This window comes from Vespa mandarinia, chromosome 2 (assembly GCF_050613455.1).
Source record: "Vespa mandarinia isolate Hongniang chromosome 2, ASM5061345v1, whole genome shotgun sequence".
In the NCBI taxonomy this organism is placed as follows: Eukaryota; Metazoa; Arthropoda; class Insecta; order Hymenoptera; family Vespidae; genus Vespa; species Vespa mandarinia.
In genome coordinates, this window is record NC_140811.1 from 18,915,001 (window position 1) to 18,932,500 (window position 17,500).

The window sequence follows — 17,500 nt, forward strand, 5'->3', positions numbered from 1 at the left end:
TAGACTTTCTAATGTCTGTATATAAAAAAAAGAAAAAAAAAAAAAGGATACAGCAAGATATAGATAAATATACAGACAGACCGATAGATATGAGGTAGGTAGGTAGGTAGGTAGATAGATAGACAGACGGATAGATAGATAGAGATAGAAAGGGAGAAAGAGGGAGATAGAAAAGAGAGAAAGATAGAGAGAAAGAGAGAGAAAGATAGAGAATTTTGCTGGGAGGAGGGGGGAGCGAAAGAAAAAAAAATGGGAAAGAAAGGTAAAAAAAAGAAATTAAAAAAAAAAAAACTTAGGAAAGGAGGTGCGGTCGTGTGTACGATGTGGAAGAATGGAAACACGGAAGCAGAAACTAGTTCCGGCTAAGATCAATACCTAAGTTGTGCAGCGGACCGTCTGGCGCAAGGCTCTTTGCTTCTCTAACGCGCGTGCGGCCGCGTGTAGGCGCGTGTACGCGCCGCGTGCACTATTCTCTCTCGACTATTAGACTGTGCGTGCTCTATCACCTAGGATTAACCTAGGACCTATGATGTACTCTCAAGGCAGAAGCTTGACGGCACCAACCATCGCGGCAACGATCTTTCTTCCCCTTCTCTCAGATATCATAGTTTATAAGGGGGCGAAATTAGATGAAGCGGGAAAAGAAGGGAAGAAAGATTTTTCGATAGAATAACGTTTACTTTTTTTCATACGATTTAATAATAATCCATCATTCGATCTCTCCTGATGATTTTCAATTGATTTCAAATTAAATCGAATGTTTGATAATTCTTTAGACGCAATCTTTTTTCTTCTTTCTTTTTATTATTATCATTATTCTTGTTGTTGTTATTGTTATTATTATTATTATTATTAATACTATTTTGTTTTCTATTTAATTCGTAATTGTAATTATCTGTTCAGTGATGTAGAATTTTTTATACTTTGAATGAAATAGTATCGTTTATAAGATTTTCGATCGGTTTTAGATTAGATTGAGTATTAAAAATGTTCGATCTTCTTCAAATGGGATCTTTTTTCTTCGTTTTATTTTTTTTTCTGCTTAATTTGTTTTAATAATCCGTTAATGGTGTAGAATTTCTGCCTGTATAATGCGAATGGTGTGGAGTATGGATGAATTAGAATCGATCCTGTAATTTCCGCTCGGTTTAAATTAGTTTAGATATTAATAATGCTAGTTCTATTACATAGGAATCTTAATTTAATAATAATAATAATAGTAATAATAATAATAATAATAATATAATAATAATAATATAATAATAATAGGAATGATAATTTTCTGTTTCATTGATTCCAATAATCTATGATATTATCGAACTTAATCTATATAATACAATAATTAAGTAAATAGAAAATAAATAAAATTAGATTGGAAAAAGAAAAACTAATAATAGTAACAACAACAACAACAACAACAAGAACAACAACACCAATAATAATAATAATAATAATTGTAATAATAATAATAATAATGATAATAATAATAATAATAATAATAATAATAATAACGAGCCGCGTAGTAGTACGTATGAAAAGAAAACCATTCGTCGATGGTGTCGCCCAGTGACGTTGTCGAGGACGCCGATCCGTTGGCTCAAACGGTGCACGGAAGGAGGCCGACGAATTGCATCGAGCTACGAGTAAGTAGTAGGATAGAGAGGGAGGGAGTTGGATGCATTGATGGGAGGGGAAATAGGATGGGAAGGTTCGTCCCTGGAACGTAGTTCATTCACACGAGCGCGTCGTCGTATCTCGCTAAATATAATATGGCGGTGGTGGAGGCCGAGATCCTCTAGCCCATCCGTCTTTTCCCAAAATCTCTTCTCCTGCCCCCACCTCACCCTATCTAACCCCACCCCACCCCACCCCCTCATTCCACCACTCCCCAATCTCTCCAACTCGTGCTTCTTTTCTTTTTTCCCTCAACCTATCCCTCTCTACTACTATTACTACTGCAGCTGGTGTTGTTGCTGTTGTTCCTCGTCTCTCTCCCTACTACTATTACTACTACAACTACTACTACTACTACTATTACTTCTTATCCCTTCTATCCCTTTTTTTTTTTTGCAAACGAATGCACCCAAATTCAACGCCCCTGCGATTACGTTTCATCGTCGTCTCGCTACGCAACGCGATCCAGACGCGTTCTGTGGGGAGGAGGATCTCTTATGCACTCTGCCCTAACCTTCGTTGCAACTACTATTACAACACTACTACACTACTACTATGGTTACTACTATTGGTATTATTACTATTATAATTATATTAGTACTACTGCGACTACTGCTGCTGCTACTACTACTACTACTATTACTATTGCTCCTGTTGCTGCTACTTCTGACACTATTACTATTACTATTATTACTACTATTGCCACTACCGCAATCATCATATCATTATGATAGATTTTGCATTCGCTAACTTAACATTCTCCTAACATTTCTGATAAAAACGAACAACAATCTCTTCCGCGAGAATTTATATATAGTTAAAATGTATAGATTTTTTTCTTGCTCATGTTAATTTTTGATTGCGTCTTATCTTTTTTTTTTTTTTTTTTTTTTTTTTTAGATCGTCTATCATTTTTCTTTAAAGCCAATCATATATTCAGAAGGTTTTTAATATTTTGGTGTGCACGTAATCGTCTTCTTCTTTGATGTTAATCAGTAAAGATCTTCAAATAGAAATAGTTTAATTAATCTCGCAATATGTCACGTTTCAAACATCATTACCAAAGATATACATAAGTACATATATAACATAAGTACATACAATATACATATGTATATTTCATATTCATTATTGACTCTTGTAGTCTGTGTATTCCTATTTGCGTTTCCTTAACCATACCGGAAACCCTTTCAACAAGTGGTTGCGTTGACGAGATGCTCCGTAAAGAAATATTTTCAAATCTTGTCCTACAATGCACATCAATTCTACATATTATTATTCTTCCTTTCACATATGTGTATTAATTTCAAGCAATGAAAAAGAATTGGGAAAAATTAATTTCGATTATTTATTACGTATGCAGATATATAGTCGCGTTAGTACGAACCAATTAAAACCGTTCGAAAATATAAATCGCGTATTGAAAACGGACGAAAATAAACTATATAACGAAGACGATGAAAATTTTTGAAAAAGAATAATTAATCAAAGACAAAAATGGCTCGATCGAATATTTCCTCAGTTTTAAATACAATATATTTTTCTTTCTCTCAAATGCACAACACACACATACACACACACACACACACACACACGCACATATATGCACGCACAACTTAAAAAATATATCAATTCAAAGCCATAGAAAAAGAGAAAAACGTTTAAAAAAAGAAGAGAAAGAGAGAGAAAAGTGGTAAATCGAAAATTAATTTTCATTGGGTGATAATTTACATTGCGTAAATAAAATCGCATCGACAGTAACCAACCGTGATAATTTAAAAATATAAATTACGATCATTTTTATGATCGTCGGGTAGACGATAATAAATAAAATTTTATATATCGTTAAACTATTACGTTAATTTTTCAATAAGAATTAATGATGATAATGATAATGATAATGATGATGATGATGATGATGATGATGATGATGATGATGATGATGATGATAAAAATAAAAGATGGCGATTGAATTTTCCGTTTCTTGCAGGTCTCTACAATGATGAACGAAGGAGAGGACCAGGAAGGAGGAGGAATGGTTATCATTTGGAATGAATTGGATCAAGTCAGAAGAATGGAATAGAGAAGAGAGAAAGAGAAAGAGAAAAAGAGAGAGAGAGAGAGAGAGAGAGAGAGAGAGAAAGAAAGATAGATAGAAATAAAGAAAGAAAGGAAAGAGAAGGAGGAGAGAGAGAGAGAGAGAGAGAGAGAAATAAAGAAAAAAAGAAAGAGATAGAGGTAGAGAAAGAGACAGACATCTCTCCGACGAGAGCGTACATCGTTAATGGAAATAGACGTTATCAGCTCTATACTTGATGACACTAACCCGTAGATCCGAACTTGTGGGCTTTTTTATATGCATACCGCAAGCTCCTATCTACCGGTACATGTAGTCAGGCCGGCGTTAAAAGCTCTCGGACGGAGATCCTCTTCCTCCTCCCGACCCGCAACCCCCACTCTCTCTCTCTGTGACCTCCCAAATAATACTTACAGCACTTCCGGTTTAAGAGACGCCTAACTCTTCTTGTCAAGTTATTTCCTCGAAAGAGAGAGAGAAAGACAGAGAGAAAGAGAGAAGAAAAAAGAGAAAAAGAAAGAGAGAGAGAGAAGAAGAGAGAGAAGGAGAGAGAGAGAGAGAGAGAGAGAGAGAGAGAGAATAGGAGTAGGAGGAAGAGAGAAAAGGAAAGAAAAGAAAGGAGGGAAATGAAAGCGGATCGTACTCCCATTTTTGTTTTTTTGTTTTCTTTTTTTTTTGTTTTGTTTTGTTTTTAGTGCCTACCGGATACATTCGATATGCACGCACACAGAGAGATATACATACACACTGTAATTATGTGTATACATACACATATACATATACACGTAGATACATGCACGCAATTTCGTAATGTTAAAAAGTTAAATTTAAGAAGGTATCGAATCAAGTGTAAAAAATAAAAAAAGAAAGGGATAAAAGAGAAATTAAAAGAAGAAAAAGAAAAAAAAGTGTCACACCGAAATCTCGACAATTTTATAATATATCATAATGTGTTATAATATAAATGTTTCCAAAATGCTATATTGTTACTTATCGATATTGATAACGAACTTGAGGTCAATACTTTTGTATAGATCTTTAGTTTTGTCTTCTTTTACATTTTTGTTATATGAAAAAAAAAAAAAAGAAGAGACAAAATAGTTATTATACCATAGAGTAAAATGAAAATGTGGTTGGAGTAAAAAATTTTAAGAAAACGGAAATGAACTTTTTTGTTCATTTTCTTTTTCTCGTTTTTCTTTTTTTTCCTTTTTTTTTTTTTTTTATTTTTTTTTAATAGCTTCATACCCGTACATTTATTTTTATTAATTTTTATCTTTATTGAGAATCACCAAATAACAGTCCATGCGTTATTAAACTACACAACATACGTGCCTACACATACATACATGAATGCATGCGTACATGCATACATGTACACATATGCAGCATAATGGTAATAACCACGAAATCGTGAAAATACTTTACTAACTGCATACGTACACACACACACACACACACACACACACACATATATATATATATATATATTTGTACTCCGATAGATAAGAGGAATGAAAAAAAGGAAAGAAAGGGGAAAAAAAAATAAAAATCGGACAGAAGAGTACGTAAAATAATCGAACGATTTCGTAAGCTCGTTTATTACGTAGAAGAAAACGTTCGACTGCGGTGTGGAGCGGAGAGGAGTGGTGAGAAATGGAGTGGAGTGGAATGGAATGGCGTGGAGAGGTGAGGAGACGAGAGGAGAAGAGAGGAGGGTAAAGGAATGGTGGAAAGGAGTGGAAAGGAGAGGAGAAGAGAGGAGAGGAGAGGAGAGGAGAGGAATGGAATGGAAAGGAGAGGAGTGGAGAGATGAGAAGACGGAAAGGAGGAACAAACATAAACACACACAAACACACACACACATACGAAAAAAAAAGAAAAGAAAAGAAATGGAAAGAAAAGAAAAGAAAAGAAAAGAAAAGAAAAGAAAAGAAAAGAAAAGAAAAGAAAAGTGTGTACGTGTATAACACAATGTATTTGTTCCCCCACCCACCCACCCCCCAGCGGCGGCGCCTGGGTGAGGTAGTAGGTTGTATAGTAGGGAATGGAAATTCGCGATATACGAAGTCCACTGTACAACTTGCTAACTTTCCCGGTCGTCGGCGTCTCGACGAAGAGGAATCTCACACAGATACAAATAACAAACAAAGAGAGAGAGAGAGAGAGAAAGAGAGAAAGAGAGAGAGAGAGAGAGAGAGAGAGAGAGAGAGAGAGAAAGAAATTATAAGGACGAGATTATATTACGTACCATTATTGATTATCGTAAATCTTTTTATTGTCTTACGTCGTTCACTATATCATTTACGAGGAGGAAAATAAAAAAAAAAAAAAAGATAAAAAAAAAGACGAAATCGAGATCAAGAGATCGAGAAAGGAAAAAAAGAAAAAAAAAAGAAGAGGGTGCTTATGTTGCAGACGTATGAATAACAAATTGGATATGATTATCGGGAAAAAAAAGAAAGAAAGAAAAAAAGAGAGAGAGAGAGAGTGAGAGAGAGAGAGAGAGAGAGTGATATAAAGTAATTTTTTAAAGCATGTTTCAACGTGTATACTTAATATATAGATACATATATATATATATATATATATTTATATTTATATATATATTTATATTTATATATTTTTATATATATATTTATATTTATATATATATTTATATTTATATATTTATATATATATATATATATATTTATATTTATATATATATTTATATTTATATATTTTTATATATATATATATATATTTATATTTATATATATATTTATATTTATATATTTTTATATATATATATATATGTGCTCGTTAGCCAATAGTAATAGTCAGACTTGAGCTCGCTACGTCCGTTCGTCGATTAACTTCGACGAGCAATTTTAATACAACATGTCCGACTGAATTACTGGATAATATCTATTATAAGTGATATCCTTGTCAAATCGTTATTGTAGGAATAGTATACGATTAGAGTAATTTAACGTTATATTTCTCAATGAAATATATATATATATATATATATATATATATATATATATATATATATATATCGTATGAGACTCTAATGCAATAGGCATAACTCCTGCGTATATATAGATATATATCCTACGTAATATAGATATAACATTTAATATCATTGAATAATTTACATTCATTCATTCAATTATATCCGTATAATTTAATGATTTATTTTAATGATCGATTCTTTTTTTAATACTCGAAAAAAGAGAAAGGAAAGAAAAAATGATTCTTGTCGAAATAATAGAAACTGTGAGAAGTGAAAGGAGAAAGGAACGAGAAACTTATATGAATAATATATTTATCGAATTCATTATATATAAATTATATATATATATATATAATATATTAATAATGATATATATTTTTTTAATCTCATAAAAAAAAAGAGTAAAGAAGCAAAAGAAAAGGAGGGGGAAGAGGAAAGGAACGAGATATATATATATATGTATAAATATATAATAAAAATGTTATATAATTGAAAAATATAAATGTATATAAATATATATATATATATTTATATACAATATTTATATATATATATATATATATATATATATATATATACAAATGTGCATATATATATGTATACATTTATATTAAAAAAAAAATATATATTGTGTATATATATATATATATACATATAGTTAAATAGATATATAAATATATTATAGATAAAGTATATATGTATAATGAAGTAAGAAAAAGGGCAATGGCGGGCGGGCTGATAGTAAAGCCTGCCGCGTCGCCGGTTCCCTGAGACCCTAACTTGTGACGTCGCGTCCGATATCTCACAGGCTAGATTCTCTGGTATTGGCGATGAGTGCTGCCTTTTGTCGATCAAAAGTCAGTTTTAACGACAGAAAGAGAAAGAAAGAAAGACAGAGAATGAGAAAGCGAGCGAAAAAGAGAGAGATAGAGAGAATGAGAGAGCGAGAGAGAAAGAAAATGGTCGGCTTTCGTTCAGAACACATGCACACACACACACACACACACACACACACATCCACGAATTTATGCGAACATTACGACCGCCATAATGTATAGAATAGAAAGAATTAATCCTAATTCGTAAATTGAATAAAAAGTTCGCGTACGAGAGAATGACAGAAAAAAAAGAAAAAAAAAAATAAAAGAAAAAAAAATTGTTCCAGCTCAGCATAAAAAACATTTGATTTTTGATTCTGTGTAAATAATAATTTTGTAATGATAGACGGCCATTTTAAAAAGAAATGTAAAATATATGTTCGATTTGATGAAAGATTTTGTAGAAAAATTGATTGGATTTTTTTATTCTTTTTTTTATCCTTTTGGTTTGTTTTTTTTTTTTTTTTTTTATTTCTTTTTTCTTCTTTTAAATCGTGCAATTGTAGCGTTCAACATTTAACGTTAACCAATGGCTCCCTGTGAATGTTCAGTAGTGCGACGGATTAAATTAATGAAATAGCTTCTACGTATCGTATCGATGCACAGAGAAGCATCATATTGACACGGTAAACGACATCGTATTACACATGAAACGAAAACTGCGAAGAAGAGAATGTCATTCTATATATATATATATATATATATATATACAGAACATTTTATATATATATATATATATATATATATATATATATATTTGTATATGTATTATATAGTTTAAAGATTATTAAGAAATAATAATATTATAACACAGCGATAAAATGTATCGATATAAGTGTAACCATAACTTTATTTTTCAACAATCAATTTCATACTTCGCAGATTATCAAAATACATCATATATATATATATATATATATATATATATATATATATATATCGGGATTCAATAATAATTTTTTACATAACATAATAATAATAATAGTACTAATAATAATAATAGTAACAGTAGTAATAATAATAATAATAATATAAATTAGGCATAGAATATCTGGATATCATTTTACATCATTAAACTTTTTCGTTGTCCTCTCGTCCATATTATTATATTCGTATATATTACTTCTTAAAATGTTTAAATCCTTAAGATATTTCAAAAAGATGGAAAGAAAAGTAAAGTAAAAGAAAAAAAAAAAGAAATGTTAAGATTATTCTAAGAGACCCAAGTATATGTTATTTTGTGTATGTATACATATATATATATATATACATACATATATACATATATATATCCATATGTATATGTATATATATATATATACTCTTTCTCTATAAATTAATTAGATTATGTTATGTTAGATAAAATTATCTCTCAAAAATATAAAAATGTAATCATTTAAAGTACCTTATATCTTCGTCGTATAAAAAAAAAAAAGAAAAAGAAAAAAAAGAAAAAAAAAGGAAACAAAAAGAAACGAGGCGCACTTTTTAAATCTCATCAAAAGTAACGTCTACCTTCTTCGACTAATTTACTTAATTCAGCGGCCGAATAGCCCAACAATTGTTTCAAATCGCAAACGAACTTGTAAACGAATCTCTTCCCGTGTACCTTAGATATCATATCACCGTCATAATAATAACGAAGTGCTCGACTTAATTTTTCATAATTCATCGATGGTTTATTTTTACGCGCGCCCCATAATTGTGCAACTGCTTCTGGTTGAGTCAATTTAAATTCTCCTTCGGTTCCTACCCATTGTATAGCACCTCTGTGTTCACGATCCGTCAATAATTCCAATAAAAATTGCCACAATTGTATTTGTCCGCTGTTTACTGAACGACTCGACGTTGCTATTGTGATCGGTGTCGAATCAATATTCTCCAATGGTACACTGACTACTCTTGTTTGTTGATTAACAACTGGCCGTGTTTTAGGATTCTTTTGATTACGTACTTTCATAGTTTTGTTCGTAGTATTTTCACTGACCGACGTTGGAACGTCCTTTTGTACAACAGCTATGAAAAATGAAGAAAATATATATATATATATATATGCTTGTTTAAATAAATAAATCTTAAAAATAAATCTTTTTTCTCTCTCTCTCTCTCTCTCTCTTTCTTTATCTTATTATATCATAACTTACCGACGAATTTACATTTTCGTAATAATTCCAAATGTGTCCAGAATACATCACCGGGATCAAGAGGAACCTTGCTCTGAAATTCTTCAAGTGTTAGATTGCACAATTGTGCACCTGTTATATTCCAATCGGCTAAACGTAAGGAAACCAAATTGAATTGTCTAACGGCCCATTGAAGCCAATGTTTCACGTGTGTTTGTGACCAATCTTTTGGATCGGCTGGTATCTTCAAGCGTTCCTTTGAGATAATAAATTATTATATGTCAAATTAATGATAGATTATTAATAAAACAAAAAATATAATTCATCGTATTTTAATTTTTATTTCAACGTATACGTTTATACCTGCTCTTTCTTATATTGTGCATCTACCATCCATCTTATCACATTTTGTTTATTTTCTTCGTTGAAGGATGTTATTGCTAGAATATAAATAATCGATTGATTTCTGAATCTATCATTAGAAATTGAAACTTACGTACAATTATTTTCTGCAAGTTCAATGTAATCTTCCGCAGGTTTTAAAACGTCTACTATGTTAATACGTTTTTGTAATGCTTTTATTTGAACATTAACTTGAACAAGACCTTCACCTTGCACGCATTGATCGACTAAATTTTTGTGACATTCGAGCTGTAAGAACGTTTACAAAAATAATCTTAATTTATTATTATTACATATAATTATTATTTTGTTACATGAATGATATATTTTCAGATAACTTTAGGCAAAGATACAAATGCTATTGGTATTATGATAGGAGCTTTGGTTGATATGATAATAAACAAATACCCAGAGCATATTGTGCAATGTTATTTTTCATACTTACCATTTGTGCATCTTGCAACCAAAATGAATAATCGGTAAGCTCGACGCCCAATCTCTGTTCCAAAAGATTTCTTAGAGTGGACAGTGGTTCTCTAATATCCATATGTTGCATAAGAATCCCATCGTTACAATCATCGCTATTGGTACTACCTTCTAAAGAAAAACTTGGTTCAACTTCCAAGTCTGAATTGTCCTGTTGAAATTGTGCCATTATATCGTCATCCTGAGACAATATAGCTTCTGGTTCCATTTTGATACGTTTTATCATTGCATATTCAGATTCATCGTCCGTATCAAAACTGTTTTGCAATATACATAGATAAAAATTAATATTACACGGATATGAATGTGATAAGAAAAAAAGAATCGGTAGAAAAAATTTTCAGGTTATGATACGTGAATCATTAAAAATTAAAAAATAATCATAAATGTTTTACCCTTTTTCTGAATTCTTTCGACGAATTCCTAAATCCATCGAGATACGAATGGTATTTAAAGATATTTAACAATAACGTAAATCGTATAAATAATATTTACTTTTGAACATAATATGACTAAAGGCGTCGTCACGCTCTCATACACTTCATACGTTGAGTCGTCGAATGAACGTAAACAAGCATAAAACTACGAGAATATTATTTTCCTCGAACTTATTTACAAATTTTCCGTTATACGTAATTTACTCACACGTAATAGAAAAAATAATATTTGTAGTAAAATTCGATATTGCAAAAACAATGAAATCACTCATACATTCGTGACGTATTCCCATGAATCAAAAGTGGCGCGCTCAAGCGTCAAAGAACTGAACTAAAAATATCATACCGGAATAAATCAAAAAGAAAAAGTACTTTCAATAATGAAATATATATATATATATATATATATGTATGTATATATATATATACATACATAAACGCACACACATGTACATACATTTTCATATCAATAATATTTATTCAACGTAATTTAACATTGAATATTACAAGTAAGAAATCAAATGGTTGTCCCATTATTTACCTAAACACATATCCATTACTATATTATAAAGTTTTTCGCCAAGATATGCAAATGTTTTTGATTTTTCGCAATGTTCCAAAAGATTATTACTAAATTTATCTTCTCCATAAAAAGCACCGGCCAAAGCTCCTGTCATACTACCAATAGTGTCTGTATCTCCGCCTAAAGTTATCTGAAAATATATCATGCATGTAACAAAATAATGATTATATGTAATCTTATAATTATATAAAAGAGGATAACTTACGGCATATTGTATAGCTCTTCTAAGTGGATTTTCAGTTTCTATACCTTTGATAGGCCGTTGCGCTCTTAAGAAACAAAATATTGCTGTAGGTACAGAATAAAGAGCTGCAATACCATTACCAAGTTGCCGAATAACTTCTTCGTTCGTAACGTTTTCCTCCGAGACAATTAATTTTTGTAATATATCTAATTTCACCTTGTAAGGTTGTGGTTCAACTAAGTCTAAACTATAAGGAAACTTATGACGAAATATTTACAAATGACAATTCTTATTCTATATTATAACTTACCCTTCTTCATCTTTCTCTATTTCCTTCATTTTATCAATAAGTTTATTAATGAAATCTGAAACATTTAATTTATTGGATGGATCTAATTGAAGACATTGTTGAATAGCAATAGCCTGAAAAAATAAATTTGTAAAATATTTGCAAATAAGTTTTAATTTATTCCTGTGAAAGATTTCTTATCTTACCTGCAATATAGCACCATCGATGCCAATTTTGTGAGTATGAGTAATTTCAGTAGATCTCCTTGTTCTATCTATAAGTTTATCGTTATCTTTATAATAAAATAATGCTATAGGTGCAATCCGCATAGCACCCCCATTACCCCAAGAACCTTGCCCATTAAATTGTTCCCTCGCAGGAAGTAAAACATCTTGAAACTTATTACCACGTAATTTCTGGAACACCTAAAAGAGATTATTTTTATTGTTATTATATCATATACGATGAGGATATATATATACAAATATATATATATATATATATATATATATATATATATATATTTAATTAAATTACTTCAATTAGCCAATACATTCAAAGTCTTTTCATACTAACGGTTACAACACCAGCCCCATAACCACGATTTGGTTCCTGATAATAGCTTTTCACAAACCTTTTTGCTAAATCAACGAGGTCTAAGTCGCCTTTTTCAATTAAAGATTCAGCCACACTTTGTGTCATTGCTGAATCATCTGTATACTGCATAACTGGCGCTAGACGAAGTTAACCAAAAAAAAAAAAAAGAAAAGAAACAAGTACATAGTAATAACGGTGTTGATTATAACATCTATATTTGTATATATTATATGATATCTCAATAAAAATGTTAATGTTACATATCTCGGTATCATCTAACCTTTAAACATGTTTCCTTCTAATTTGTCAAAAGATTTTTGTAAAACTTTCGTCATGCCGGCCGATAATAATTCTTCATTTTCGTAAGGACTACCAAGACAGTCACCCATCAAAACACCTAACATCGAGCCACGAAATTTACTCTTTACTAATTGCAAGTCCATTTTTCCTTTATATTTCTATTTTATTTTCTTTTTTTTTTTTTTTTTTTTGATAGGATAAACGAGATCCTCCTATCGTTACGTCTTACTAGCAGAAACGCGTAGATCCAACTAAATCCATCTCTTACTAGATTTTTCATGAAACCGATATGATATAAACTTTCGAATTATTATGAAATAGCTTTGGGTAATATAATAGAGCAACTTTTTTTTTTTTTTTTTTTTATATAATTAATCTTCATTCATTTATACACATATAAATCGTCTCTATTGTATTTCTCCGTGTGACATAAAAACATAGTTAGTTGATCGTAGTAGTAGTAGTAGTAGTAATAGTAGTAGTAGTAGTAGTAGTATTATCAATAGTAGATCTATTTATATATGTATTTCAAAGAAATTTATTAATGGAAAGCTTCTTTAAAAAAAGAAAAAGAAAAAAAAAGAGTATTTCGTAACAACGTAAAAATTCTAAAATAATAATAGCTTTGATTTAATATTTCTCTGAGTTGGAAAAATATATTGTCTATTTTGTTGAATAAACAATATGAAACATAATAAGCACGTAGAATTCATATTTTTCGATCAAGAACAAGAAAAAAAAATATATATATATATATACATATATATATAAAAATATGATTATTTTAAATAAAATTTATCGGTTTGGTTCAAAAGAGAGAGATTTGCATGTGACATTAGAGTTTCAAGGATGACTACATCGATTCGATTAATCGACGATACTATGATATTTTCAGTTACCTACGGTCTACTGTTAATCAACGAAAATAATAAAACTCAACAAAGACGAATACCGATTGGCTATTGAAAGAACGTTCGGTATAGCGAGAAGCAAGTGGCGACGTTAAATGCGACGACATTGATTGGTCAATTCGGCGTCGAGAGATTAACGTGGTGGGGGAATAGAGCGTCGTACGGCGCGCTCTACCCGGGCAATCAGTGTACCGCCGGCCGCGTAGTCGATCGGTCGGTTTGTACTGTTTTCCTTCGTGGGAGTTTCGTTTCGACGTCTCCGTTTGATCTCTTTCTCTCTCTTCAATTTTCGATAGTATCCGTTTCGAAAAACGATTGAAAAATTTCTCCCACTATTACGTTTCTTTAAAAATACAAAACGATTATTCCTCGTTCATTAAACAATTAGAATTTCTTACGTCTAAGAAATATATTCGTTCGTTTATTCTCTTTTAACGGCGTTTTTTTATTACGAGAACCTGAATAAACTTTACACTCGTGAAACAAACTATCCTTCTCATCTTATACGGAGCCAAAGAGAGAGAGAGATAGAGAGAGAGAGAGAGAGAGAGAGAGAGAGAGAGAAAAAGAAAGAGACAGGAAAAGGTGATCTGTGAATGAATTGTTATCAAATTGAGAAGTACGGTTATATATATATATGTATATGTATATATGTATATATATATATGATTGAAGAAAGGGAAATGTCGAAGGGACAAGAAGGTCGATTCTTCTTCGATAATTAATATCTTAGAAGACAATACCCTTATTGAGAGAAAAGTGTAGTATATATTGCAAGAGAAAGGGAAGGAGTGAGGGAGTCAAGCGAGAGGGGCCAAGAGAGGAATTCCATCTATCTTCGCGCAGGTACGTGTCTCGTTACGTTCCGTTCTGTTACTCTCATGCCATTTAGATACTTAAAGCGATTTTCTCATTTCATTATATTCTTATTATATTTCTCATTCTAATGTTTATATACAATTCAACGTAATAATGATTAGAAATCTCTAATAATTGAAATTTTGTAATTTTTATATTGACATCATTGACATCATCGAAATCGTATATTATATATATATATATATATATATATATATATATATATATATATGTTATTTTTTATTTTTATTCATTCAATCATTGCTCTATTTTACGAGAAATAATTTCTTGCCAACCAACATCGATACCTCCATCTTTCTCCAAATATTTTGCTTTGATCTATATATATATATATATATATATATATAAAATACACAGGATATATATGTATATGTATATATGCACTGTCCATCGTCGTCTATTTCGTATATATACACACACGTATACACGCACTAGCATGGCTCAAGCCGTCTCGTACGGTCATAAATGTTTCGGCCATGAACTCCGATGATCGCTCAATGAACGCATAACGCACGTGTAAAATCCTATTCTCGTTATTTTCCCTCTCTGGAACGATTTTTTTCTTTCTTTTTTTTCCCCTTTGTTTTTTTCTTTTTTTTTATTATTTTTTTTTTTTTTTTTAATTTTTCATTCCTAGGATTAGAAAAAGTAAAATTCAAAAACCATTTATAGAAATAATCAACCTACGTAGTCTCTCTCTCTCAAAAAAAAAAAAAAAAAAAATTTGTAATCGTAATTTATATAAGTATATATATTTACGGAAGTTCGTGATGAAAACAGAACGAAAAATGAAAAAAATAAAAGTGACTAATTAATTGAATAAACAATATATATATATATATATATATATATGTATATATATGTATATGTGTTTGTTTATTCAATTATTCAAAATAAAGTAAAATCGAAGTAATTAAATCCAAGAAAGAAATATGTGTATACGATTTATACACTTTATTTTGACTAGCGTAGTAATCGAAAGAGATACGCAAGTACCATAGAGGTTATACATAGAAAGGAAAAGGAAGAGGGAAACAAAATTGAAAAGAAAAAAAGAAAAGGAGAAGAGAAAAAAATGAAAAGAAAAGAACAACAGGCAAAGCAAAAGAATAGAATTTATTGACACTCGTGTTATATACGGTTCGCCAACCATTTCTCCCTTCGCATTTTTATTTGTCCGCGGTCAGGATTAAAGCTCGACCATGTTTTCTTTCATCTCTCTCTTTCTCTCTCTCTCTCTCTCTTTCCCCATGCTTTCTTCATTCTTGTGTGTATATACAGGATTAGGGTCATATCATAGAGAGAGAGAGAGAGAGAGAGAGAGAGAGAGAGAGAGAGAGAGAGAGAGAGAGAGAGAGAGAGAGAGAGAGAGAGAGAGTGAGAGAGTGAGTGAGAGAGAGAGAGATACGTACGTGTATGTATATATGTGTGTATATACCTTAAGAAGACATTCGCATACCCGCACATACGATCGATCACGAGCGCGCTATATGCATTATATGGATTTTATTTTATTTTTTTTTTTTCTTTTTTTTTTTTAATATATATTTTTATTTTTATTTTTTTTCAAAAAAGATGATATTAACGCCATTATACGAGCATCGATGAGAATCAATCTTTCAGAGGTCATCACGGAGGTCAACCGGAAGAAGAGATCGATAATACGAGCGAATAATTTTAAGATTCTCCTTTGAGGAACATATTATAAAACACTGTTATAATTAAAAAGAAAAAGAGAAAGAAGAAAAAGGAACGAGACAAGAAAGAACAACAAATTGAAGTGATATCGCAGGGATATCAATAAGGGGCAGACACGCGAAGGTAATATCCCTCTCGAGGAAAAAAAAAAGTAAAAGAAGAAAAAAGATCAAACGCAGGCGCCATTTTTTTTTCTTGGTTAAATGGCAACTAACCACAACTCTATTGAGTCATGAAAGCTAACCTATAAAAAGAGAGAAAATAAAAAAAATTAAAAAAAAAAAAAAAAACAGAATAACAGTGAGGGGGGAGGGAAGAATATAGGAATCTCTCGTTAGAAGACAAAAGGAAAAAAAAAAACAAAAGAAGTGAGGAAGAGAGGAAGAGGAAAGCGAAGGTCATGGCGACACCACCGGACTCGCCGGGACCGGAAGAGGCTCTTTTCGAGTTCGAGAGCACGCGGGCGAGACAACAAACCACCAGACCTGTAGCCCTCGAGGAACTACTCAGACAGACCAAGTTCTCGAGGCAAGAGATTCGTGTTATGTATCGAGGATTCAAGCAGGTACATAAGTTTTACTTCTTGAGATTATCTCTTATTACCTTCCATTCCCCTTACCCCACCTCACCTCATCTCATTCCATTCCATCTACTCACCCACAGCCTGCAACCCTAGTCTCGCATAACTTCTCTACCCCTTTTCGCTACTTCTCTTTTCTATTTCCTCTATGCTATACTCCGCTAACCACTTCACACAACACACTAGACCATCATTTTCCTGGCTCTGTTTCTCTCTTCCTTGTTTTTCTCCTTCCTCTTCTACTATTTCTCTTCTACTTCTACTTCTTCTTCTATTTCTTCTTCAAATAGATTTTCTTATCTTTTTCTTTTTCTTCTTTTGCCCTGTGATTCCTACGAACAAGAAACAATATTTATTTATTAATAACGATCCTATATATATATTAATAATTGTACGTGACT

The 17,500-nt window shown here is 31.2% G+C and overlaps 3 protein-coding genes across 4 annotated transcripts in view; 1 reads left to right on the top strand and 2 right to left on the bottom strand.

Moving 5' to 3' along the window:
- Positions 1-8,941: 8,941 nt before the first annotated feature.
- On the bottom strand, positions 8,942-11,178 carry Ets97D (DNA-binding protein Ets97D). Its single transcript, XM_035888372.2, has 6 exons — positions 11,037-11,178; positions 10,601-10,898; positions 10,254-10,404; positions 10,117-10,193; positions 9,775-10,009; positions 8,942-9,646 (listed from the first exon to the last, which is right to left on the bottom strand). The coding sequence occupies exons 1-6, from the start codon at positions 11,072-11,074 to the stop codon at positions 9,129-9,131; spliced, it is 1,317 nt and encodes a 438-aa protein (XP_035744265.1). The 5' UTR covers positions 11,075-11,178; the 3' UTR covers positions 8,942-9,128.
- A 188-nt stretch (positions 11,179-11,366) lies between these two features.
- LOC118451615 (ADP-ribosylhydrolase ARH3) lies at positions 11,367-13,300 on the bottom strand. The gene is made up of 7 exons (XM_035888389.2): positions 13,012-13,300; positions 12,711-12,868; positions 12,341-12,559; positions 12,156-12,268; positions 11,867-12,092; positions 11,620-11,791; positions 11,367-11,409 (listed from the first exon to the last, which is right to left on the bottom strand). The coding sequence occupies exons 1-7, from the start codon at positions 13,172-13,174 to the stop codon at positions 11,390-11,392; spliced, it is 1,071 nt and encodes a 356-aa protein (XP_035744282.1). The 5' UTR covers positions 13,175-13,300; the 3' UTR covers positions 11,367-11,389.
- Positions 13,301-16,919: 3,619 nt separating this feature from the next.
- Positions 16,920-17,500, top strand: part of LOC118439549 (A-type potassium channel modulatory protein KCNIP1) — a 19,955-nt gene continuing 19,374 nt past the window's right edge. For both annotated transcript variants that reach the window (XM_085655473.1, XM_085655472.1), the window contains exon 1: positions 16,920-17,084. In XM_085655473.1, the coding sequence (XP_085511599.1) occupies positions 16,920-17,084 (165 nt within the window). The remainder of the gene's footprint in view (positions 17,085-17,500) is intronic.